Source organism: Natrix helvetica, assembly GCF_964273705.1.
Source record: "Natrix helvetica genome assembly, chromosome: 1".
Classification (NCBI taxonomy): Eukaryota; Metazoa; Chordata; class Lepidosauria; order Squamata; family Natricidae; genus Natrix; species Natrix helvetica.
The window spans coordinates 335,106,316-335,134,007 of NC_138548.1; the positions used below are offsets into that span (position 1 = coordinate 335,106,316).

The 27,692-nt window shown below is 38.7% G+C and overlaps 1 protein-coding gene across 7 annotated transcripts in view; it reads left to right on the forward strand.

The window, feature by feature from the left end:
• The window catches only part of CADPS (calcium dependent secretion activator), a 492,613-nt gene that overhangs the window by 388,949 nt on the left and 75,972 nt on the right, over positions 1–27,692 (forward strand). For all 7 annotated transcript variants that reach the window (XM_081935645.1, XM_081935646.1, XM_081935641.1 and 4 more), the window contains 4 exons: positions 1,043–1,198; positions 3,570–3,717; positions 14,402–14,476; positions 17,046–17,129. In XM_081935645.1, coding sequence (XP_081791771.1) covers positions 1,043–1,198; positions 3,570–3,717; positions 14,402–14,476; positions 17,046–17,129 — 463 coding nt within the window. The remainder of the gene's footprint in view (positions 1–1,042; positions 1,199–3,569; positions 3,718–14,401; positions 14,477–17,045; positions 17,130–27,692) is intronic.

Here is a 27,692-nt window from a genome sequence, read left to right on the forward strand (position 1 = left end):
CATTTGTTTCTATAGACGATATCAGCGTGACATGACAATGCATGGTGTGTCAAATATCAATCACTGTGTTAGCATTAGTGGTATGCGAGGAGTGGGAATAATATCTTGAAGCTTCCTTGGTGATAATCATTATGGGGGGAAAAAATAAGAAAAGGAAGGAAGAAGGGTAGTAACTAGATATATGAATTTCTCAGCGCAAAACATAATGTAAAATTTACCTTATGAGCGGAGGCATTAGGCATAATTTTAGTTGAACAGAAGTCTAATCGGCAGCGAGACAGGATACCTCCAAATATATGAGAAAAATCTGAACACAAAAGCAAAACAAAACAGAGCAAAACAAAAACCTTACAGAAACCTGGTTAAGCATATTGATCCCTCCTCCAAAATAATTTTGTTTCAAAAATAAAAATGGGTCAAATGGTTAGTAAACTCAACCCTTCCTGAACTAAGTTTTTTTTTAAAAAAAAATGTCTCGTTGTGAATAATTTAATTGCCTTACCCTGATTTATTTCCAGCTGTTCAAAAAATCAGGTCCTCGCTCACCACTTGTTAGCACTGTTTTTTTTTTCCCCTCGAAACCCTTGCGATAAAGGAAGTAGGGGAGAAAAGGAAAGAGAACAAATCTGGTAATCTGTGAAAATAAAATGCATGAAACCTAAAAATAACCACATGCACTTGTGTAGTGCGGTTATTATCAAGTAGAGATGTCCCTTTACTTTGTAGAGCCTCCAATTCAACAACTACAGAAGGAAATGTGGTTATTGAAAAGGGTGGAGTTTTTTTTCCCATACGCGGTGTTTCCAGATGAATGTCCATTTCTTACATGACTTGTCTTCTCCGTCTGATCTGGAAAGACTTGTAAGAGATAGGTAGACTAGAAAGCCCAACAAGCCTGATGATGGAGATTCCCCCATGTTCTGTGTCTTCGGTCACTGTTACACCCCGTTCCGTGTGTAAGAACAATCTCCACATCAGGATTCCAAAATCAGCGAGCCGGCTGTAACTTGGTTTTTTCTTATGTTTCGTTTTATCCTGGCAGCAATGGATCAGGAACATCAGAAGATCTGTTTTGGAAACTAGATGCCTTACAGACCTTCATCAGGGATCTGCACTGGCCTGAGGAAGAATTTGGGAAACACTTAGAGCAACGACTAAAACTTATGGCTAGTGATATGATTGAATCCTGTGTAAAGAGGTGGGTTGAAATATGAAAATCGCTAAATGGAAATGATTCTAGTTGCTAGAACTTACACATTGTTCTTTGGCCACCTTTTTAAGACTTGAACAAGCCTGACTCTGAATTAAATACCGGCCCTTACTACATTTTGGATTAGGGGGACACAGAGTTTTTGGGAATTAGTTTGCTCTAATGGTTAAGACACTAGGCTTTTAGAAACCAGAAGGCTGAGAATACTAATCTCACTTTAGGCATGCAAGCTGGTTGGGTGACCTTGGAACAGCGACTCTCTCATCCCAATTTCCTTTTGTTGTAGAAAAATAAGAGGAGCAAGGAGTATTGTGTGCATCCCCTTGAGTTATTTATAAATATAATAAAGGTGGGATTTAAAAACAACTTTTATTGTGAGAAAAATCAATAATGGTTGCTATCTTCTCTATCAGACAGCCTTTTCCAAAGCGTAACTCTACTTCCAAACAGAACTATATGAAATGGGAAATATGGGTTTACTCACTGCTCAAATAAGCGCTTTTTCTCATTTTCACCTTTCATCATGTTATCTGATGCACTTAATCAACTTGCAAGACATTGGGTTTACCTTACTTCACTGTGTCTCTTGGGTTACTTGCTAGACAAGATGGGAATACAAGGAAGAGCCGACGCATAAACAGGAAGCTCCTAATTATACAAGCTCTCTCTTCCCCATATAATTTTGTCGTGTCTGAAAAATGAAATTTAAACTGAGCAACTTTATTAGGGTTGCTGGAGCTCTGTATCATTTTTATATGTTTTGTCATGGAGCTGGTGCGTGTAAGTGTGTGCGAAAATCTAACTCACAGCTGGTTATGTGACAATTATGAAGAGAACAAGCAAGCAGGAAACATTGTGAAAAAAATATTAAATATAAAGTCACTGTGCAGTTGAACAATTAGCAGGTTTGTTTAAGTTGTGCTTAAAACAGAGCATTCCTCAGCTTTCATTTCCTCCTTTCATAAGGCGAATCTCCTTTTTTGGTCCCTGCTATACTTCAGCTACAAATTAGATAATAGCAGCCATATTATAGGAATGCATTTTTATCGCTTGCCGTGATAACATCATCACACTGTTTAATTAATATGGGAAGGTAGTTACTAATGTTCTTGCCTCTTGATATAAAAATAGAAACAGTCTGAAGAGTATGACTAAATATGTGACAAAAATTATTTGCCAAATTGATTTCAAAAGAGATAGAAGCCAAGTAACATGTCCCTCTTACCAATTTTCTTGATACCACCAAACACAAGGTGTTGGCTATTATCTAAGGAGCCATCTTGCCCCAGTTGGATTGGCCTGCCTCACTTGCACCGGTGCTACAGACTCCATCTGTCGATGAATGTCGGCTGACAGAGTCAAGGAGAAGAGCCTTTGCCATGGTGGCCCCCACCCATTGGAACATTTTGCCACAGCAGGGAACATCTGTCCCCACCCTTCTGGTGCTCCAGAAAGGCCCTGAAATTCTGATTTTGCTGGCTATCTTGGAAAACACTACTTTGAGTCGTTCACAGGATAGGAGAAAAGACTTCACCCCCATACTGTCCCTCTTTTTGTTTTTAGTTCTTATTTAAATCTTATTAATGTGAACTGGTTTTATATTTATCTTTTTGCTATTTTGCAAGCTGCCCAGAGTCGCTTTATCAGTGAAATTGGTGCAATGGTGAAATTCAATTTTTTTTTTACTACCGGTTCTGTGGGCGTGGCTTGATGGGCATTGTGTGGCTTGGTGGGTGTGGCTTGGTGGCCGTGGCAGGGGAAGGATACTGCAAAATCTTCCCACCCCACTCTAGGGCCAACCAGAGGTGGCATTTGCTGGTTCTCCAAACTACTCAAAATTTTCACTACCAGTTCTCTGAACTACTCAAAATTTCCACTACCGGATCTCCAGAACCTGTCAAAACTTGCTGGATTTTACCCCTTATATGCCCCTTGGCATATAAATTTAATCAATCAATCAATAAACGTCTGTTTAAGAAACATTATGAAGGACACTCAGGGCACTTATAATTCTGCCATACCCATGGATGTCCTCAAACTGTGGTCCAAAAAGTCAAAATAGCAACCGCAATGATTCCATTGAAGCTCCACTTTTTTTATGTGTGAAAACAGGTGAAGGTTTGGTCACATCACCATGGCTGCCATCATCTTAACTTTTTTTTAATCACACTCTATGGACAGCCATGCCAATAGAGCTGGCTTGATCTCTTTTTTCGTCTGACCTTCCCATCAGCCTGCAGTGTCCTTTGCTCTGAAGCCTTCGGATTGTGTTGCATTGATCACAAGGATTATTTGATGCAGTGTATTTATACCTCAGCCAAACATCTTTCTTTTTTTCTTTTTGAATCATGCTTCATAGAACCCGGATTGCATTTGAAGTAAAGCTACAGAAAACCAGCCGATCAACAGATTTCCGAGTCCCTCAGTCAATATGCACCATGTTTAATGTTATGGTTGATGCCAAAGCTCAATCAACAAAACTTTGCAGTATGGAAATGGGCCAAGAGGTAAAATGCATTATGGAAAAAAAATGTAATTTTTGAGAGAGGAAAGGTCTGCAAATTTTGCTAGATTCAGAAACGTTCTAACAGTTGTGGATTTAGTTTTATAGAGACTATGCAGATGAAAACCCTGGATCACGCCATCAAATCAGTCTACACAGTGCAAATAATCAGATCTATGCTCACCTAGTGGTGACCTTTGGCAAAGACTGATGTGCACAACATACCTACAAAATAGCCTGTTTATGCTCGATAGTATGCAATATTGAGTCATTAACTCAACCTTGGAATCTTTTTCTGTCAAAATGTTGACATGTCCAAGTTGAAAAGAAAACATTATTTCGACTACCATAAAACCCATAAATATTTAAGCTTATGTCTTTCTTTATAGGGAAATAGATTGTCCAACTAATCTGTTGCTTTGAAAAAGGCAGTCTCCGGATGTTATGTTTTAACGTACTTCAAGGTCCTTAATGACTCAGCTGCTTCAAACTGGTCCAGTTTTATCATCTGCTGGTTTAAATTTGTTTTCCTTTTCAAGATTATATAACCTAATACTTATAACCTGAGGTTTTCTAATTCTAATGTAATATGATGAAGTAGAAAGACATGCTGAATTGAGCTTGATGAAATGTTTCATCCGAATCAGTTTTGCTCAGAAGACGTCAACATTTTTCATCTCCATTTAAGACCAATCCAGGGCTTGGATTTTTTCACATTTTCAGTAATGCAAGCTATTCAATGTTTCATGTGCAAAATCGATTTCTTATGTGTTCCAATTCAGTTTTTTTGTTTTGTTGAATGTATACCTAATCTGGATACTTTAAAGATCCAGAAAGAGGGACTGGATTCAGTGTGAGATTGGGCTCACTATATAACCGGTCATTTCCTTTTTGGTTCACATTTCTTTTTCTTGCTTTAATCTATCATTTCTTTATGATTGTTTTGTTTTAGCTATCTTTTGTGATTTATTCCAAGATGCAAATTGACTGTTATGGGTGCTAAAACATTTCCCTTACCAAAATCCAAATTTAATTTGTAACCAACCCCTTATGCTTTTTGGTCCATACATAGTTTCAATACCAAGAATCTCAAGCTTTCTCTTACATCATTTCAATTTGTGCAGCTTTTCATTCTGCTTCTGCAGATAATACTCCATGAAAAAATATTAGAAGAGGCTCCTCCCATTCTAAGATCCATTGCAGCTCTGCCTTTATATCCATATGTATGGAAGGAAGAGAGAAGGATAAGAACTAATAACAAACTTTCAGTGATTTTCCTTAAGTTGAGAAGAGGGCAGAGTTAAAGACGTGAGCGCTAAAAAAACACTTTTAAAGATTTGGCATGATAAGGTTCCAATCACTATAGTAAGAAAAATCATTATTTGTGAAAATCTTTCGCCAAACAGATGCTAGACACACACAAACACATCTATGTTGATATATATATTCAATTACGGCAGATAACAAATAAATACATAAATACACCATTCACATCACACATGGACCACATTCTCATAGTTGCTCATACACACCATCTACACAATTCACACCAATCCTCATGCTACAAACTACTATCACAAACTTTCATCCAACATGCACGTGCCATCTTCACTCCATCCACTATAAGTTGGGAGGAACATGAAAAATGCTTCAGTGATAATTTTTTCCTTGATATTTAGAGCCATAAAAACCACCACTTTCCTTCCATCTCCCTTTCAATGTTGCGTCTCTTCTTCCTATATCTGCTATTATTACTGCAGTAGTTAAATTACAGCTTCAGGAAGTACTAAAGCAGTTTAAAAAAAATTAACAAAAAAAAACCTATGAAGATTCTCAGTCATCCCGGTCATGGTTGTCCCAAAAGTGCTTTTTCAAAAGGCAACTGGACTTTATTTTTTATTGAAGATATTTCGCTTCTCATTCAAGAAGCTCCTTCAGCTTGGATGAGAAGCAAAACAAACATCTTCAAGAAAAAAATAAAGTCCAATTGCCTTTTGAAAAAGCACTTTTGACTTAACAAAAAGGTTACACAGGTGTGAAAAGCTACAAAACAAGCTTTTGGAGAATATGATCCCCCAGAAAAAGAGAAGAGTTTTGGTTCTCCGTAACCATTTGATTTTCTGTTAACAAAGTCTATTTTTAAAATGTTTTCTCTTTAAACATTCGGTACTTGTTTTTCAGTACTCCTGGTCTGTATCTCATAATTCCCATCAGTAAGAAAACTTATTGACTAATGTTCAGCATTATACGTATAGCATAATTCTTATACCACAACTAAAAGTAGGCTTGACTCATACAAATTTTATACTGTAGTCTTTAATTTAAACTAGCTGTCAGATTTATATCTCACTAGGTACAACTTAGGCAAAAGCCACATCAGCTTACTTTGCCCTATCCAAATATCCAATATGATTTGTTAGTCATATTATATTTGCAGAGCTGCAACCATCATGGCAATAAATTGATGACAATCAATTGAGTTGTGCAAAGAATCAGCCTTTGTACACTTTAGTACATCCATGTCTGCTTCTTAGAGAACATATGCAGAGATCCCACCATGATTGTATAAAGTCGCATTTGCTGTAGTAAAATATTTTAAACAAATAGCAAAATCTAATAGAGCCATGGATCAGATGTGAATTATCAGTGCATATGTTACTGTCTCATATATGTTTCCATTTTTTACTCTCTCTTTTGTTTGCTCTTTTATTCATTTCAGTTACTCATTCCCCTTTTCTCTTTAATTTTTTCCTCCCCTGTTCCTCTTAATGATGAAAAATTCACACTTGAATGAGCGGTTGTGTGTAACTCCTGACAATTACACCAGATTTTCTTCCTATCTCCTTCCTCAAAATAATAAGAGCAATAACTGGGTTTTAGCCATCATACAAGGTCCATGTATGTCTTTGATTCAAGAGAAAGAAATACACTCAGTTTTATTGCATTTAAACCTGCTGCCCTCCATGTTGAGTGCAGTGGGGATGTTGTGATTTGTTCCCGATCCAAGGATTGACGCTATCATTCCCAGACTCACCTGAATACCCCAGCCTCTTTTCAGTGGGAATCCTCAGTGGTTCTCACATTTTTCATTTCTTCTTTTTAATAAATATCTCCCCTCTTTACTCATGATAGAGCCGATCCAAATTGTTACCCTACATGGCAACAATCAATTTGCAATAGTTCCTCTTCTCAGCAGGTAAATGGAATTGGCTGGTCAAACAAAGAAATTTGATTAATGAGCTTAAACAAAATTTCCCTACTTCTACACTAGTCCAGAACAATTTCAGGGTGGAAAGAGTTCATTTTTATATGCTTCGCTTCGTTTCTGAAATATTCACAGTTTCTTTGAGTTGAGAAAAATACAAGTACCACACCGTAAGGCTTTCCCACCATAATGATTCCATAAACCTTGTTGCATTTTTTTTGTATGATCAGAAATAGAATAATTAAATACATTTTAGGGAAAATATTATGCTGAACACATATGCCCATATTCTCCTGTGTCCTTATATTTAAAGGCAGCTGTTCAGACATTTGGCAGACATAATTTACCCCTTAAATATTTTTCCTCTGAATTTTTAATGTATGGACAGGCAGAAATGTATGTATAAAACATGTTGAGTTTGATCTGGTATGTTCTGTTTCATTTCCAAGGTCAGCTTTGGTCACTGATGAAAATGCAGCATATACACAATCTGTTAGCAGTTCTATAGTGCCTCTCACATACAGTTTCTCAAATCAGATGGAATCTGCTTAGGAAACTTCATCTATCAAGAAATAAGGCTAAAGTTTCCAATAGTTTGGGATAATTTGAAATCGCAAGCCACTCCTGCAAAATACTTTAGCTTTAGCTAATGCAAGCGCCTCTCATGGTACAGTGTAACTTCTGAGTCCAATTATCCATATTTATTTATTTGTTTGTTTTGTTGTACTACACCCTAAAGTAATGAAAATGTCAAGATGAAAACAAGGTTACCAAAACATTAGAAGGAGTTAGTATAGAGGCGGGGGTGGGTGGGGGTGGAATAGAATCCACAGAGAGAAATGTGAATGAATGAAGAAACAAATCTGTAAGGCAACTGAAGGTTATAGTGGAAGGAATGTTTTGAATGTCAGAAAGAGAAAGTATTCCCAAAAAATTAATATTATTGATGGTTCAGTATGGTTAATACTTGGCTGTTTGATGTTGCCTGGACAATGGGAAAGTGAGAAGAAGCATCAGCATGCGAGGTCACCAATTCTGAAGCAGACAGCAGCATCAATAAAGGAGAATACTTGTAGCTCAGGATTGAAATGAGGGGTCCTTGGCACTCTCTAAGCTTGGTTGTTTTCTTGCAGACATGTCATTACTCAAACTAGGTAACATCATCAATGCTAGTCAGTGCTAATCAGCACTGATGATTTTATCTACTTGGAGTAATGAAATATCTGCAAGAAAACAACCAAACTCAGAGAGCACCAAGGACTCCAAGATGACAATGCAAGATGCAGCTATTATAACACAGAGCAAACTCAATAATTCACTTCCAAATATCTGGAGTAGAATAGCAATTTAGGAATGGGAGGGTAATGGGCTACCTATGGCTGTGCTTGTTGACTTCCTTCCCTCTTATGCTGCTTGTTTGGATGCTCTTTGGCTGAACACAGCAGAAGGTAGCATTAGCTTTTACCAATTCTCTGCACAAATCTTAGGCTCCCCACCCGTCCTGAACTACTTGTTCCATATTTTCACTGGAGACTTTGATTCCACAGAGACAAGCATGTTATATAACTCTCCGCTGCAGGGTTGCCATTAATGTATCTTTGAAAATCACTCATGGAAAAGGATGTTCTTACTCTAATTAAAATACTGTCATCCAGACTTAGGAAGCTTAGAGCTTATCTATAGCTTAAGGGTGGAGCAGATGCTTGCCATTCAGAGATCCCAAATTCAATCCCTGTTCCATCTAGAGACAGAGATCAGATAACATATGATAGAAAGATTCTGAAGGAGATATTTTAAGGCCAGAGTAACCTTCCCTAAATCCCCAGTTCCTAGATGTGTTGGGACTTGCACAGTTTGGAAGTTGTCACAATACATCTGGAGGATGCCAAGTTGGGAGCGACAGATAGACCACATGGGACCGGACAAATCATCTACGAGTCAAAATAGATATGGCTTTAAATGATTGTCCTTTTCATGGTGGAGTCTTCTAAAATAGCAGGCTTTCAGATTAAGACAAGAAGGAATCCAGATTTAACTCCTTGTCCTCGGTCAAACGAGATAGATTCCTTATTTCCTCCTTCGCTGTTTTCAATAAAAAGTGTACAAGAGCTAACCATGGCCTTAACGTGTCTGAATTCCCCACTCTGAATTCCAACCAATCTATGGATTTGTTGACAACCAAGTTAGTTTAGTATATTCAAGTTAGAGTCCATTTGCCTTGTCACAGCTTTCTCCTTTTCTTGTGACATTTCCAGTGGTGGGTTCCTACCGGTTCGGACCGGTTCGGCTGACCCAGGCCTGCCACGCACCCCAAACCAGTCCTCCTACTCAGCCGCCATCTTGATTTTCAGTTCTGCGCATTCGCAGAACAATTTTCATTGCACATTTTTTCCCATTTTTTAACATTTTGCGCATGCATATGTTCAAATGCACACAGGCTCGTAGCGCTTTTTTATTTTTTATTTTTTGCACACACCTAAGCGGCAGTAATGCCAGCAGCAACCCACCCCTGGACATTTCCCAGTTCCTATCAAAGCCCAGGCGGAATAGTCACAATATATAGGAATGATAGTTTTGCAGGCCACCCGTTCCAACCCATGTGAGTTGAGGCAAAAGTTTGACATCCAAAGATGTGCAAGGGGAACTTGCAAAGCAACCATCAGGCATTCACCATTTCAATGTCTGCCACCAGCAAAATCTTCCGTTTATTAATCCACATCCACACCATACATCAATCCCTATCATCCACATTGAACTGTGATGAAACTAGAGAGGGAATAAGATGTCAAAGTTCTTTAAGATCTCTTGTGCTGTAAAATAAGCCCCAATCCCAATATCTTTATGCAACAATCCCATGAACCAAAAGGGCACAGCACTGATTTCAATGATAATTTAGAAGTGAGTGTAAAGAAACATATGGAAGATAATAATCCTAACTATAACATGATAGAATCTGATTGGCAAAGGTTACACCTGGAGTAAGACATAAGTTCACTGAACATGGACTTGTTGGCCTATCTTCTCAATGAATTCAGAGGAAATATTTGGGGAAAAGGTGTAGTGCTTGCTTTGCTTTCCAAAGGTCAGAGCTATTTCTCTCTCTCGTGATTTAACCTTCCTGTTCAACTCCACCAGCATAAGTTCTGTTTGTATCAATAGTACTTGCCATGGTGAGGAACTTTGAGGATCAAATCTCCAATCTTTCTGGCTCCATTCTAGTGCTGTTGTGCCTGCTGCCATTCTTATTTGCGTTGTAAACAAGGTTTTAATTGAAAATATATTTATCAATACATTTCACACTGTATTATTTTGCACACACCTAGCCATTGTTTTAGTTAAAACTCATAATTTATCCAACGAAAATGAACACTAGCATGAGAAGTGTCACCCTTCCTCATCTCCAACAAACAAAAGTTCTTGATTAAAACAATATGATAATGTGGCAAATTAAGCATGTCTTTGGACTTATATGCAAAACACGATGGGGAGGGGGGTTAGAAACCAGTTGAGAGAATATTTTCTTTTAAATTCCATGCTTTGCCACCATTTCTCATGGACTGCATTTTCAAAAGCATTGGTGCATTTTTGGAAACGTCCAACTTGCACATTCTTTGATGTCATTCTGCTCAGCTTACCATGCATGTAAAAGGAGCCCCATTTACATGCATGCATTAGGGGCAGACTGTGCCAGATTTGGGTGCATACAGTATTGTAACACCTCCCCCCCCCCCAAAAAAAAAGGTAGTTTTGCTTTCGTGTGCTTTCTAAATGGTGATCTGACCAACTTAGCTCCCCTGGTGTGCATGGTGTCCAGTTGCAAGCTTCATTCTGTGCTTAGTGGGCAACATGTCTCAGTCTCTCAAAGGGTTCCGTTCAGCAGACCGCATCAATGGCTTTGTGTTTCTCAACAATTGTTCCATTGAGCACGTTCTTCGTGACATGGCATGTGACTTCTCAGCAGCACTGTCTGCATCCCACCTTCCAGGGGAAATATCTGAAAAAGTGGCTGTGGCTGCTGGAGAAGGGGGCGGGCAGGGTTTGCACGTGAAATAACCAGTGTTAGAAGATGGGGTCCAGAGAGGATGTATGTGAGCTTCTGTTCCTTTGGAAAATGCCTTTCTGGAAAGGCTGCTTCCTGACTGTCCTCACGCTCCTGTGCCGCTCCTGTTCACTCCTGTGCCGCTCCTGCGCCAAAGGAGGTCCATCGATGGTTCCCAGCTAATTTGGACCAACCTAGCAGCTTTCTTCAAAGAACGGATGTGGACAATGCCCAAGTCTCTGTCTTTAGGCCCCTGATATGGAGGCATAAGCAAGCACTAGGTGGGGTTTCAAAATGCTGCTGCTTTTCCTCGCATCCTTTGTTGATCTCCCCAACCTTGCTGCAAGTTGCAAGCACTGTGTCTTTCCTAACCTCTCCAGCACTTCTGTGCCATTATCGGTGCATGCTTGCCCATGCACACTTGAAATGATGCTGAATTGCTTCTCCCTGCCCATTTCTACACACACTTCAATACCCTTATGCATCTAGAACAGCCCTCCACAATGTAGTCCGAATGTATGCAGCCAACTGAATGGGGTGGTAGAGTCCTGCAATGGTAGAATGAGCTCTACCACTTCAACCTGTAAGCAAAAGTGATCTTCGCTTCACCCGATTGGGAGAAAAGATAGATAGGAAGGTGCCTTATATCAGTCATGTTGTTTTTCATGGCATTTGCCATTTTGTTTGGTGGCAGCTGAGAGGAATTCAGGCACGGAGCATTTTTTTCTGCTCATTTCCTTTTGGCAGGGATCTTCCCAGTGTTTCTGGTTTTCCTTTAACTGGAAATTCAAAGGATAAAACCTGGGAGCTTTTGCAGAAAATGTCTGTGCTCTGTTGTTGAGCAATGGCGCTTGATCAACTCAATTGATCTGCTACCTCAAGATTTTTCTCTTATTTCATTAGGCAGACTTGTAAAAACCTCTCACAGAGTAAGGTGGTATTGTCTGCTCTACTATTTTGGATCTCTACCATCTGATTCCATTGAATGTGTCGATAAGAATCTACAACCTTGGCAAATTTAAGGCCTGTGGACTTCCAACTCCTAGAATTCCACAGCTAGCCATCTCCTAGAATTCTGGGAGTTGAAGTCCACAAGTCTTAATGTTGCCAAGATTGGACAGCCCCACTATAGATACAGCCCAAAAGGTAGGCTTAGACATTTGACACATCTGCCCTCTTTTTCATCCCAATTGTATGGTTCTAAAAGCTTGAAGGGGCCATCAGTGAAAGGATGCATTGGGTGTTCCGCATCCCATTTGAACAGAAAGTTTATCTTTCCTTTAGCCATATCTCAGATCTGGAGATTATGTGTCAGATAAGCTACCAAATCCCTAAAAACAACTAAACCATTAATCTAACGATCGAGTGAATTCAATTGGTGTAAGATGACATTATGATGGTGACTTAAAAGTTAATTACAGCTGGTAACTAGAACAGCCAAGAACCAATTTGATTCTGAAGTACAAAGTCAAGTCAGGAAATCTCCTTTCATTTTGGGAGCATCTCTTTCCAAGAGTCATTATCATAAAATCCAGTGAGCAAGAGATAAGTCTGCCCACTGAAACGCAAAAAAAAAAACACAAAAAAACAGCTGCCACGCCACTGAATTGTTCATATGGTCTTTTTATTTTTTTGATTTTGTTTTCAATTGTAACAAAATGATATTTCTCTGTCTCACTAGGATGTTCTATGTATGTGTCCTGTTCCCTTTTCAAAAACCCTTTTTGAATTTCTGCGCGATTCTCTCCAGTAGCAATCTGTCTGGTATTTCAGGAAAAAAGGGAATTTATTCATAATTTCATTTCCTGTTGCTTATTGTTTCTGTGCATGCTGCTGCATTTTCATAGCCCCCCCTGTTTATACGGTCCCATTCTTTTGAAGGTTTTGTTTTTATTTATTGTTTACCTTCATATGTTCTTTTTCCTGTCTTCTGCACCTTCCTCTTTATTTCTGTCCCCAATCATCTGAAAGTTTGCTAAAGAGTGGGTAAGTGTGTCCTTACGTTTTGTTTTCTTTTCTTCCAAGTTCCTGTTGTAGAATGTGACTGTTCCATTGGAAAAAAAAAAAAAGCAAACACTGAGCAGCTCAAACTAGCAAAGGAACTTTAGTCAATGCTAAGGGACCAAGGCCTGACACATCTAATTGCCCCTCACACTCCTTTGTTCCCTGAGGCACAATTCAGTATTTACCTCAGATCTGTCTATTCCAATGCTTTTTTGTTTTGTTTTGATTTCTTTTCTTTCCTTTTTTTTTTGTATTTTAGATTTCTTTTTGCTTGTATATTAACATTTTAAAATAACATTAGCACAAACAAGTGGCAATAAATACAGTGACTAAGATCAGCACTTTCAATGTTTTATTTAATGTGGGAGAGAGGCGATGTGGGAGAAAATCATCGTATATTAAATATTTTGTCTGCTCTTGGCAAAAACAAAAGAATAGTGTTTGTTTAGTCACCCAAAGACTTTATTTATTTTTAAAAAATTTGAAGAAAAAGGAAGTGTGTTTATGACAAATTAGCTGAAAATGTTCTTATCTTCCTTGAAAACAACTCAGAATAAAGTAAGTTTGATCTGGTCAGTATTTGGGTGGAGGAACCGAGAGGGGGGGGGAGGAACTCTGTGTAGAAAGTGATGTGGATGTTTTGTTGGTGTCAATCTTTTCTATGAGTTGGCATTGACCGAAGGCCCCAGCATGACCTAACTGGAGGGGTCCCAGTACTGCACTTGCCATCTTTTGCATGACTCAGAACACCCATGTTTCAATCATTGTTACACTTGATCATAAAGGCCCCAATTCGCTTGAGTGCTTAACCAGCACATGAATTGGAACGCTACGTACTTATCTAATTTCTTTTCCTAAGGTGGCTTCTAAAACCGGAATTCTGCTTCCGGTCGTTCATACTCGATGGCTCCACATAACTGAAGCTTCTCTGCTTCAATGTCACTCATCTATAGGTTTCCTCTGACTGACTGACAACAGCTTTGCTCTGCGCCCCAAAACAGCTGCCATTGTGCGAGCCAGTGTTGAGCTGTATTTCAAGTTGTCATTTCAGACTTAAAGAACGAGCATCTTAACCGTAAACTGTAAACAACAGATGTAATGTGCTCTTTTACCGCTGGCGCTCTCTTATTTTCATGATTTACGTACGGCAAAGAGATGCTAGACGTTTATCCTGCATGCATTTGATTCTCCTTATTGTTGGCTCAGCTGCATGCACGGAGTCAAAATTAGGATTTGACCAACATTCACAAATTCCTGTCAGAGGCTCCTTGGTCAAAGGCATTGTGTATATGTTAATTCATTACTGGCCACTACATTAGAACACATGTTAATCAACATTCAAGTATCATAGTCAATATCTACAGTAAAAGTAAATAGCTGTGTGTATTGCAATTGATTTACACTAATAATATTTTACTTCCATTCTTCTTCCATCCATAGCACCAGTACCATTCAAAAATAGATGAACTAATTGAAGAAACTGTCAAAGAAATGATCACACTCCTTGTAGCAAAGGTAACGTTCAACCTCAGATGGATTCATGGTTAATATTATCCTTTAAAGGGAATACACACATTGCCATACAAATGTGACACATTAAGACAATTAGGTGATTTGTTGTTTGTCATGAAATAAATCTAATGCCACTTAGTCTTGATAGATTGGATGTCTCATGATTGTAGACATTTTACAATTCTGGAAGAAGTTTTATTTGAGTTTTTTTCCCCCCAAAATACTCTAGTTCTTGAGATGGTGTTGCTGACTTTATTCACATTTATTTTCAGTATTTTTATGCTTGCATTCTGTAGTTGTGAAGTCTCTTTTTAAAAAACTCTTTTTAGGAAAAGTATTTGCTTAGTTTTTGCTTAGGGAAGTTTACTTTCCTTATTACTTTCTTTAAGTGAGATGGGGGGGGGATCCCTTCCCATAAGAAGACATTTGTTAATCATAGAGTTAATTTTAGACTGATTCAATCATCCAGAAAAATCAATAGAAATTGTGAGCCATAGAGAGTCATATATTTGAAAAGGGGAGGTACAGAGATTGAAATAATAAATAAATAAATTTGGTAAGTTATTGGTCTCACCTCTTTGGGCATCTCATCCATGTTCTCAACATCAACTACTAGTAGCTTTCAAAATATTATTTATGATTTTTAAGATTTAGTGTATCTTTTTATTGAATTGATTCAGAATATATATTCTAGTGTATTGTAGCATACGTATATTTTATTGGCTTGGACCATTTTGTGATATATGTATAATTTTTGTTCCTCTTACTTATTCACCTCCAAATACTTGGTAATTCCATCAGGAAATTTCATCCTGTCACAAGAGGAAATGGGCCTGGAGTAAATGCTAAGATATTCTAAAACAAAACATTCTTTATACTCCTTAAGAATCTTTAATACATTCATTAAAGTCATCAAAGAGGAATGCTTGATGAACATCTCCCTAATTCAGACCTAGACATTTGCCATATCTGCCACATTAATACAAATTTATAAATTTTGCCATCACATAATGTGGCTGCACTTAATGGAAAGACATTTGGGAGAAAAAGTTAAAAATGTTCCAAGAAATCAACATATATAAGGCTACTATGACCGTATGTAGAGCAGAAGACAGGTGTTATATCAATAATGATACATTAATTCTACGACTAAAGAAGAATATTTGTAGCTCCATGTTGAACTGCAAGGTCCTTGATACTCTCTGAGTTTGGTTGTTTTCGTGCAGACATTTCATTACCCAAACTAGATTAGTACTAATGGTGTTATCTAATTTAGATAATGAAAGGGTTTCAAGGAAACAACCAAGCTCAGAGAGCACCAAGAACCCCTCATATGTTGTTGTTGTTAGTTGAAAAGTCATGTCTGACCCATTGCCGCCCCATGGACAATGTTCCTCCAGGCCTTGCTGTCCTCTACCATCCTCCAGAGTCCATTTAAGCTCACACCAACTGCTTCCGTGACTCCATCCAGCCACCCCATTCTCTGCCATCCCCTTCTTCTTTTGCTGTCAGTCTTTCCCAGCATCAGGCTCTTTTCCAGTGAGTCCTTCCTTCTTATTAGGTGGCCAAAGTATTTGAGTTTCATCTTCAGGATCTGGCCTTCTAAAGAGCAGCCAGGATTGATCTCCTCTAGGACTGACCGGTTTGATCGTCTTGCAGTCCAAGGGACTCGCAGGAGTCTTCTCCAGCACCATAGTTCAAAGGCTCAATTCTTTGGGACTCAGCCTTTCTTATGGTCCAACCTTCACAGCCATACATTGCAACTGGGAAAACCATAGCCTTGACTATACGCACTTTTTTTTGCCAGGGTGATGTCTCTGCTTTTTAGTATGCTGTCTAGATGTGCCCCTCATATACTAATTTTAATTCCAATCAGAAATTGTTACTATGAAAACCATTGCTTGCAAAATTCTTATACTTGCAGATATAATAATCGGTCATGACAAGCCTATGTTTTGCTTTAAAGTTTAAAAAAAGTTTATTTACTTTGTTTATAAGTATAAATCTCATAAACTAATAGGTATTATAAATGCCCCATGTTGTCTTCTTCAGAGTCTGATTGTAGTAATAGTTGATCTATGTGCGTTTAAACTGATGCCAAAAAACCCAGGGTTGACTGTCCTTTGTTCATTTGATGAAGTCATTCCATGATATGAAACTATTATTGAAGGTCAATTAAATAATCTTAAATAATAACAGCATTAAATGCCAGAATGGCAGAATAATGAATAAGTTCCTTTAATAAGGACATCTTGGCTTCTCTTTTGAAATTGATTACTCTGTTAATTAGAGAATGAGGGTTTTTTTAAAAAATCTAAGAGTATCAGTTAACATCCATTTGAGCAATTCTCCTATTTAGAAGACTGAGGATAGAGTTATAAAATCCCATTTACACCAATAAGTCTGCTGGCTTCCTCAGCTGTCATGATTTGATGAAGAAGAGCTTCTTGTCATGTGTCTGTGCGCTTTGCACGCGCATGCACGCGCATGCACATGCAACATGAGACAGAACACTTCTTATTTGGGATTTATTTCTGTTTTCTCTGCTTGAAATTTCTCCCTTTTTTTCTAGTTTGTTACCATCCTGGAAGGTGTGCTGGCCAAGCTATCAAGATATGATGAAGGGACCTTGTTTTCTTCTTTCCTCTCATTTACTGTGAGTTGGTTTGCTGACACTTAAAGAGTTGGAATAACTTGGGAGTGTACTGGCAATCTTTCCATGTTATCCCTTGGCTTATCTGGGAATATGTAGGGACCGAAATGCAGATAGTCCTCAACCTATGGCCACAATGGAGCCCAAAATATCTTATTGATGAGCGAGGCAATTTTAAATGAGTTTTGCCCCCATTTTATGACCTTTCTTGCCCCAGTTGTTAAGTGAACCACTGCAGTTGCTAAGCCAGTGACACAGTTGTTAAGTGACTCTGACTTCCCTGTTGACTTTGCTTGACAGAAGGTCGCAAAAGGTGATTCTGGAACACTGAAAGGGTCATAAATATGAACCAGTTGCCAAGGGTTCAAATTTTGATCACATGGCCTCAGGGATGCTGCAATGGTCGTAAGTGTGAAAAACGGCCATACGTCCTTTTTTCAATGCCGTTGTAACTTTGAACAAACTAAATGAACTGTTGTAAGTCTAGGACTACCTGTAGTGCACGGAAAATAAGAATTAGAAATTGTTGGAGGCCAGCATTTGCTTTCAGCTACTTCTGATTACCTGGCTTAAAAGGAAAAGAGGGGGCAAGACAGGATGGATCTATTATCCATGTCCAGCTCATGATATATTTGTGCCTGAATCAAAAGTCTATGTGACATTCCTTCCCTATTCAAGAATGTGACTGGAATAATAGCCGATGTTAAGCATCTTCCATTTTTGAGATGTTTTCCTGGCTCAGGAAAAATCACATGGCATACAGGTAGTTTTTGATGACTTATCACCAGAATTGAGCCCAAAATTTCTGTTGCTAAGCAAGCGAGTTTTGCCTCATTTGATGACCTTTCTAGCCCCAGTTGTTAAGTGAAGCGCATGGCAGTTGTTAAGTTAGTAACACGGTTGTTAAGGGAATCTCGCTTCCCCATCGACACTGCCTGTCAGAAGATCACAAGAGGGGATCACATGACCAAGGGACATTGTAACATAAATATGACCCAGTTGCCCTATGTCCAAATTTTGATCATGGGGATGCTACAACAGTCGTAAGTGTGAAAAATGGTCATAAATCACTTTTTTCAGTACCGTTGCAACTTTGAACAGTCACTAAATGAATGGTTGTATGTTGAGGTCTGCCTTTATGCTACAGAGGAGAACACTTAGGAGCTTAGGTGAAGTTGAGAGGTAGCCATTGTTGATCTCTACTTCGCTACTACTTGAAGTGGGTGCCTCATAGTAAAGTCTGTCCTAATTATTAATGCTGCCTGATGAAGAGGAGGGGGTTATAGTTGGCAGAATGAAAATATTTGGAGTGCATATAGCAATACTAGACTTATACACCGCTTCCCAGTGCTTTATAGCCCTCTCTAAGTGGTTTACAGAGTCAGCCTATTGCCCCCAACAATCTGGGTCCTCATTTTACTGACCTCAGAAGGATAGAAGGCTGAGTCAACCTTGAGCCACTCAGGATGGAACGGCTGGTAATCAACAGAATTAGCCTGCAATACTGACTTCTAACCACTGTGCCACCACGGCTCTTATATGACTTGGGGAAGTTAGAAAACTGGATAGAGGGGAATCCAGGATGAAAAAGAAAATAGAAAGCAAGAAGAACTGTTTAAAGTCATGAGAGAAATATACAAACATCCAAGAATTCAAGAGCTATGAATAGGGTTTTATGTGGTGCATTGGAAATGGTTGGATGGTGTAAAAGTACTCCATGACTTACCACCTCAACTGACCCCAAAATTTCCATTGCTAAGTAAGGCAGTTAAGTGAGTTGCACCTCATTTTACAATCTTTTCCCCACATTTGTTAGACAAATTACTGCACCTATTAAGGGACTCATGCAGTCATTAAGTGAACCTGGCTTCCCTCATTGTTGGCAGCCAATTAGGAAGGTTACAAATGGTGATCACATGACCCCAGGGCATTGCAACCATCATAAATACATGCCAATTGCCAGGTGCCCAAATTCTGAATTCTGTGACCATGGGATGCTGCATTGATCATAACTGTGAAAAGTGGTCATAAGTCACTTTTCTCAGTGCTGTGGTAACTTTGAACAGTCACTAAGCAAATGATTGCAAGTCAAGAGTATTGTGGGTCTGCATGTCTCCAGGAGGGAGGGAGGAAGGGAGGGAGGGAGGGAGGGAGGAAGGAAGGAAGGAAGGAAGGAAGGAAGGAAGGAAGGAAGGAAGGAAGGAAGGAAGGAAGGAAGAAAGATTAAAAAAGTTGATCCAGCCCAACTAAAAAAGCCACTATGTTGGGAAAGAAGTAACAGAGCCTTTATTTTACATTACATTACATAGCAATTCATTTGGAGTTTTTATTCACTGCTTTCCAAGATATATTTTAAGCTGCTTTGAAGTATAGCTAAAAGAAGCAATCAAGATGAAAAATAAATCTGGCAAAACCAACATTTCTTCATTGCTGCTGTGCATACTATCATGGAGAATTTTGCAAAGAAAAAAAATAGAGCCACATAAGCTCATTCAAACTTATTTCAAATTAATCCAGCCATTATCTTTGAACTTCTGCCCCCACCAAGGGAAAATTGCAACTTAATTTTTGAAACTAATCCAAGTGGTTTTAGGAAGAGCACCTGCTGCTATTTCCCTCTCTGTGTGCCAGCTATGTTTGATTAAGAAAATAAAATGGCTATGGAATATTTTCTTTCTCAAGTCCAAGGAAAAAAATTGGGTCTAATTTTTTAAGCTCAAGAGGTACAGCTTGCATGCCCATTCGCAGCTTCTGGCTCCTCTGTTCTGTTCTTTTGCACAAAGAAATAAAAATAGAATGTCTATGAAGACATCGGAATGTCTATGAAGATTCTCAGTCATCCACAGTCATACTTTCTTATTTTCTCTGAAGATGTTTCACTTCTCATCCAAGAAGCTTCTTCAACTCAGAGCTGAAGTTCAGTTGCCTCTTGAAAAAGCACCTTTGGGATCTAGATCAGAACAAGAACAGATATTCTGCTACTGTCACTGGAAGCTCCCATTGGTGCATTTCACCTAATCATAAAACTACATTTGCAAATTAAAAGAGTTGGAAAGGACCTTGTACGTAATTGGTCTAATTCTCTCCCCCCCCCCCAGCAGACCCTACACAATTTCTGATAGATAGCAGTCCAGTTGTCAGCATTCCAAATAACATCCAAAATTAAATCAGAGTCCAAAGCAAAGTATTGCTCAAAGTTCCAATTTATTAAGAGAGCCATGTTGGCACATCTGGGAAAACCCGAATCTGAGTTTCCTGGTTTTCCCCACCCAGTTGAGAGTTCATGATCTTGCCCCCACACCCACATGTCCATCACATGGTCCAATCTTCCACTGCCATGCTGGCAGTTCCACCCATCCAGTTCCGGTCAGGTGCAGAGGTGCCAAGACAAAGGATGGCCTTGGCATTCTAGAAAGGAATTTTATTTTGGCAACATCACATTCTACTCCTTACTATTCCCCCTCCCAATTCCCCACTAATGAAACAGCATAGTAGAATAGAATATTAGTGTGGCAGGCCAAAGATCCCAAAAGGAACCAGCTGCAGGCCTGACACCAGTCTCTTCTTGAAAGCCTCCAGAGATGAAGCTCCCACAACTTCTGAAGGCAAGCTGTTCCATTGGTTCATCATTCTCACTGTCAGAAAATTTCTCCTTATTTCTAGTTGGATCTCTCCTTGATCATTTTCTATCCATTATTCCTTGTATAGCCTTCGGGTGCTTTGGGAAATAGCTTGACCTCTTTCCTTCTGTGGCAACCCCTCAAATATATATAATAGAATTTAGTAGACAACTAAAACCAATAAAGAATGCAGTGGAAGGAAAAGATATTACCTCTTAAAATTAGAGACATTATCTATTGAGATGAAAATACCTTTATGTGTTAAAGAAAGAAACACCAAGAGAAAACCTAATGAACATCCGGTAGCAATTTCATTTCTCTAATTTCAACGTCCAGTTTCAATCGGATCAGAAAATAATGTATTGGTTGGTTAAGCTTGCTTTTTCTTTGAGACAACTAGCAGCACAGAATGTAGAAGTGCTCCTTTTGAAGTTTTGCAATTAACGACATCATCTCTACTAAACTATTTTCTCTGGATCCAGTTTCTTCCTCTTGGGTATCACACAGTATTTTCTGAATGGTGACAAATGAATGATCCGGAGTGCTGCAGGTGGATCAATGGAATTTGGGAAACATCAAACTAGTTCTTAATTCAGGGAGATAATCTAAAAACCTAGGATGCTTTGGCCTTTGCTGATCGACACAGCAAATAGCAATTAGTGTGAGTTGCACAAACTGATGTTAAATTTCTACATCCAGTCATTATGAAGGATTTCTTTTAAGCTTACATGTAATGCCAAACCAGGAACTTAAAACACTGTTAGCAGACATGCCTTTAGTAGTTGGGAACTGTCAGATGCAAGTCCTTGATACCCAATCATTGAAAATCACTGTAATTTTACAGGCAGTTCTATCCTATATCTTTAGAATGAAAATTACATCATTGACCAACATTTAAAGAGGTTTTTTTTTTATTTAAACAATTTTATTAGTTTATAATATAGCATACAAAAAATACAAAAGCAAATAATAGGGAAAATAGGGAAGGGAAAAGTATGGAACAGAGGGGGAAGAAGAAAGAAAAGGCATTGACTTGCAACTCTCTTTGGTGCAGTTGAATAGGGTAGTAACATCAAACCACAACTTTTTTACTTTTACATATTAGTTTAAACTAGTTATCTATATAACAACAAAACTATCTAATTGGTAAAACCCAAAATCAAAGTTTCATTTTTTTCTACCTCAAGCACAAAGTCCCGAAGTGGTTTCCACATAGAAACAAAACTACTTTCCTGGATCAAAGTAGTCAATGTTGAAATGGCTCTTACAAGAATAAACCTCATATTTCCACCATGAAACAGCATATAAATGCTAATGAATAGTAATGGCCATAGAACAGATATTGGGATTACTGAGTGACTGCTGTGATCCAGCATTCTTAGATTGGTTACATGTTGTAACTCTTGTAGACCCAGTAAAGTTCATTTTTCTGGAGGATCCCATAAAGCAGCAGAACACACACTTCTCCTGAGTGAGATGTGTTTCATACTTTGTAGGACCATTTAACCTTTCTTCATTGTGGGTTCATATTCAGAATAGCTAAAGATATTTCTAATGACGTTAACAACACCCACACTGATTATAGATCCATTGCAATGTATGCCTGTGAGAACAGCTTCTCCCGAACAATTGGTGACAATATAGTTTATACAATAATGTGTAACTGAAGAGTTCACACACTTCCAGAAAGGAATGAAATCCAACATATCACATAGCAGTGTATCAACCAGCTATAAACAGATTGACCAAAAGATTGTCCATATTTTCAAGACTGCTTTGCAGCAAAAGTTGGGAGAAGCCACGGTGGCACAATGATTAAGGTGCAGTACTGCAGGCTACCTCTGCTGACTGCTGGTTGCCTGCAATTTGGCAGTTCAAATCTCACCAGGCTCAAGCCTTCCATCTTTCCAAGGTTGGTAAAATGAGGACTCAAATTGTTGGGGGCAATGTGCTGATTCTGTAAACCGCTTAGAGAGGGCTGTAAAGCACTGTAAAGCGGTATATAAGCTTAAGTGCTATTGATATTGCTATCATGGTAGGCACATCTATTCCTCAAAAAAATGTTGCAATGAACTTTCTAATCTTTTCTTTTAACTTTCAAGCTAAGTGTTTCAGCTCTTTTAGAAAGCATTTTAGCAGAAGCAAAATATGTCTGCTGAACTATGTGAGTAGCAGTTTTTGTTTTAATGCATGACATGTGGAGCTTCTCTCCAGATGTCTTGCGACACTTGAACACTAAAACACTAATTTTGGCAGATTTCATTGCAAACAAGGAGACCATATCCTACAACATGAAGACACTTGTGAAAACAGCCATTCCAGTTTAGTCACTTCATTAATAGAAGTGTTGCCTCTACTGCAAGCACATTTTATACATCAAAATGTAAATGTTAATAAACAGAGTCTTGAACCAGAATTGAACACTGAATGAGATATTGCTTAATATATTTACATTAGACCATTTACCTTGTTGAGTTGGAATGGATAGCTTGTTTTAATTTATCCAGAAAATAAGAACAGAAAGAAAAAAGAAAGAAAGGAGGTTGAGGATGAGGCACATGGTCTTACAACGCCTACTAAACTATGGTTTAACAAACTGAGAATTGAACAATTGAATGGAGCCCCGAAATAAGAAATTATTGAGAATCTTCTCATATGCTTATGATATTGTTCATAAAGAAAGCTTAACATGCTAGAATCATTCTCATAGTTATCTTGGCAAATAATCAGAAATTATGCTACTACTATCTATTCAGTCTTCTACTGTAAAGGTAAATATATAATTCCATAAGGAGAAAAAAATGTAACTAGAGCATTAAAAAAAAATCAAAACAAGCAGCTTTCTCCCAACTTCTTTCATCAAACATTGTTCAGTTTCTTAGAAAATGACATGTCATTGGGGCTCTTATGACAAGTCGTTTTATCACCTAGTAGGATACCTTCATTTTCAATCCTTGCTGTGAAATCTATTTTAAAATTAATACATCAGTTTTCCTAATAGCATTCGCACTAACCACATCATTATAAAGTACTTGATGGTTTTTTTCTTTCTTTCTGTATGAGACAATGAGACATCACTCCATATTTGCTTGGATAGCTGAAGTAGGATGCTTTCTACAGCCAGTGAGGTTTCTTGGATCAAGCAGCCCAGTTATTTAAATAGGTATCTTTGCCTACAAAGGGAATTGCACTGAGCTGTAATGACATCTGCCAAGGATCCATTTAATATGAAGAGCTTTTTCTCTTTGAAGAGGGAAAAAAATGATTTGCTACATTAATTAAACCAGAGAATGTATTATACCCTTGGGAGAGGTTACAAGCAGTCTTATTTTTGTTCTGCACAAATTGTTGCCATAAACTGAGAAATTTCATGGGAAAGAAATCACATCGTTCTCAAAGCACTGCAGCCTAGCCAAAAAATTTAAAAAAATGAAAATCACACAACACCCGGCATGTGGAAACTGCCATCCATCTAGCCAAAGTTTGCACTGAAGAAAAACAAGCAGTTGTGGTCTATTGGTTGTTGTTAATGTTGTTGTCGTTTTAAAGTTTGTAGAGGCAATTGAGATGGGAATATGGAGCTCGTACTGAATTATTGCTGTATCTTAGCTTTTATCCATATTTATCATGACAAATATTTATTTCATTTTGCTGTGATTTCAATGTCAGGGTTATTATTAAGCAATTTATAGTATGTCCTGGCTTTATTTTAACCAAGGAGTAAGCAGTGTGTTCTTATGACCACCACAATAGATAATACAACATGCATTGATGACATAGCTTAGCTAATTCTATTACTAGGATATCTAATATGTATTTAGGATCAAGAAACTTTTACCAAGTTCAGCAGCTTCATCTCCTTGGCCCTGTCTCCTCTTCTTTGCCCTCTTTTCAATTTTGTTTGATGATTTTTGCTGAAGAATTGGGTGGCGCAGAAAGGGCAAAATGTTAACTAGCTAATTAATGAAAAACAGCTGAATGGTGTGAATGGAAATCCTGACTGCAGGATCTTTTAGGAAGTGGGAATGATCTTATGTACTTGTTAAATCAATCATGAGGTGTTTAGCAAATCCAACTTACTTAGAGAATTACAAATATCTAGAGTGGTTTATGGGCTTTCCATGACTATCTGAGGTTAAAGGGCAGATTATGACAGTCAACAACCTGCCTTAGAGCTTTTGGGAAAATGCCTTTTATAAGACAACAGGGTTATCAGCATTTTCCTTCCTGCCGTCGTCCACTCAAGTCTCGCTATGGGTCTGTGCTTTTGCCCAAATGGACTTGCACTTGTAAGCTTAATCTCAATAGCATGCACAATTCTGTGTAAATGTTTGCTCACAAAACTGTGTCTGTTTGCTCACACTTGGGCTGAAGCCTTTATGCTTTCAACTTGAACGGAAAATGTAATCCTCCCACCAAGTGGTTGATCTGTGAGAGGATCCAGGTATCTGTGTTGCCTTCAGAACGATTTTACCCAGAGTTTTAGAAATATTTAGGAGCAGGTGAGCATTTTAAAACCCAAACAAGGATGGTGTTCGGTGATGTATTCTAATTAAATGCATATTTGTTTCAGAAATTCACAGCCTTGCAGATGGGATACATTCTGGTACCCTCATCAAAGGGTCTCTCTATCCATCTGGAAGCTGTTCAGTTAGCTGTGTTCACTCAGAATTGCATGGAAAATTACACAACACAACACACACACACACACACAGACACACACACACCTTGGGGTACCAGCTGCAGAAATAGCCAAGTTGTGTATATTACCCATCGGAATGGAGCAGAAAAGCTTTTGGCATTGTCAGATCTCCTCCCCTCCCCAATGGACAAGTTAGCACAGTTTTGCTCCTTTCTTTCAGAAAGTTGCATTGGATGTGGATACAGTATAGGTATATGTGGATACCATATACCTCAGGGCTCCTGGGATATTGGGAACATTTAAATGCCAAGTTCAATTCTCACATACAATCAGATGCTCCCCTACTCCAGATTTTCATGACATGCAATCGCACAGAAGAATCCGATGTGCAAAAGCCCAGTAAAGCATCACTCGCTACATACACAGATGCTTTTGCTGCTATTTTCACAATCACAGCTGCCCTTTTTGAAGCCACGCGGCTCGCAGAAATCCCAGTGTGGTATTGACAAGTAGGATTTCTTTCACAACTGTTTTTCACATACTGTTGCTCGGTGTAATTTTGTGGGTGGTAAGGAGGTAAATAAAAAGCATCCAGTTCTCAGGTATGAATCCCAGCTCAGAGAGTGAGATGCTGCTTGTGCGGTGTTGCGTTGATTTGGATGTATTTAAGTGATGAACTCAAAACAACAGTCCTGCATTTAGGAAATAGTGATGATGTTCTTTCCAAATGAAATAGGCAACATCATCCACTATAAATTTGTATACAATCTGGAATGTTTCTTAGGGGTTCCACATTTTTGCAGCCTAGTTGGAATATTGTAGAGCCTGATATGGTATGCTGGTCTTGTTGTATTCGGGTCTTTTCCCATGAGACCTTGCCGAAACGTTGCCAAGACAATCCCAATCTTACACAGGAAAAGACCCGAATACAACAAGACCAGCGTGTGTGTGTGTGTGTGTGTGTGTGTGTGTGTGTGTGTTTGTGTTTTCGTAGATTTTCACGTGTGTAAGTATGCTGGTCTTGTTGTATTCAGGTCTTTTCCCATGTAACATTGAGATTGTCTTGGCAACATTTCGGCAAGGTCTCACTCGCTATCCTCAGGCTGGTGTTTTTGGCTTAAAGCATGGCCAGAGCTGCCGTCTTTCTATAAATTTTGGTGGTGGAGGGGGGTGAAACAAAGTGGTGGCTTTGTTTCAGTAAGTGGATTGATTGGATGTGTGGCTGTATCATGATTGGTAGATTGGGGCTGATTGTTGCTGGCTATCTGTTCATTGTTGTTTTGTGTTGTAATAGCCTGGGTGGTGGGTGGGGCTCATTTGTTTACCAGGGCTGGTTTCCAGATGTCCAGATCATCACGTTTATTCATGTTGTGGGAGTGTTTCTCTATTTCGATAGCTTCCATAATTATTCTTTTGTTGAAGTGTTCAGTTTTGGAGATGAATTTGGTTCCTTCAAAATTAATTTCATGTCCTGTAGCTTTAAGGTGCTGGAAAAGGGAGGAAGTTTTCTCTTTTTTTCTTACTACGTTCTTGTGTTCTGCGATGCATGCATTTATTTTCCTGTTCGTTTGTCCTATGTATGTTGCAGGGCAGGTTTTGCATGGTATTTCATAGACTCCTTGGTTTTCTAGGTGGATTTTGTCTTTGGGGTTTCTTAAGATGTTGGCTATTTTTGGTCAGTGTTGAAGGCTGTCTTGATATTGTGTTTGTGGAGAATTTTGCTGATTTTATCTGTGGTGCCTTCGATGTAAGGGAGGAGGGCAATGCCGCTGTCCTGTTCTGTGTCTTGGTTTTTGGGGGGAGTCTCCCTTTGGATTAGGTTGGTAATTGTTTTTCTTTGGAATCCGTTGGAGATTAATACGTTTGTGAGAGTGTGTAATTCAGTTTTGAGGTGGTCTTTGTTAGCTAGGCGTTTGGTTCTGGAGATGAGGGTCTTGGCTACAGAGTTGATATGTGCAGGGTGGTGATTGTGTGTTTAAGTAGCAGTTGGTGGTTGTTGTTTTTTCCGGTAGATGGTGTATCCTAGGGAGCCATTGGTTTTTTTGTAGATTAGGACATCCAGAAAGGACAGTTGGTTGTTTGCTTCTATTTCCATAGTGAATTGTATTTTGGGGTGTAGGCTGTTGAGATGTGTGAGAAAGTTGTCCAGTTTTTCTTTCCCATGTGGCCAAATCACAAAAGTGTCATCAACATATCTAAGCCAGAGTTTGGGTTTGTGTTCAGATTTATCTAAGGCATTGGTTTCAAAATGTTCCATGTATAAGTTTGTGATGACGGGTGAGAGGGGTGATCCCATGGGTGCTC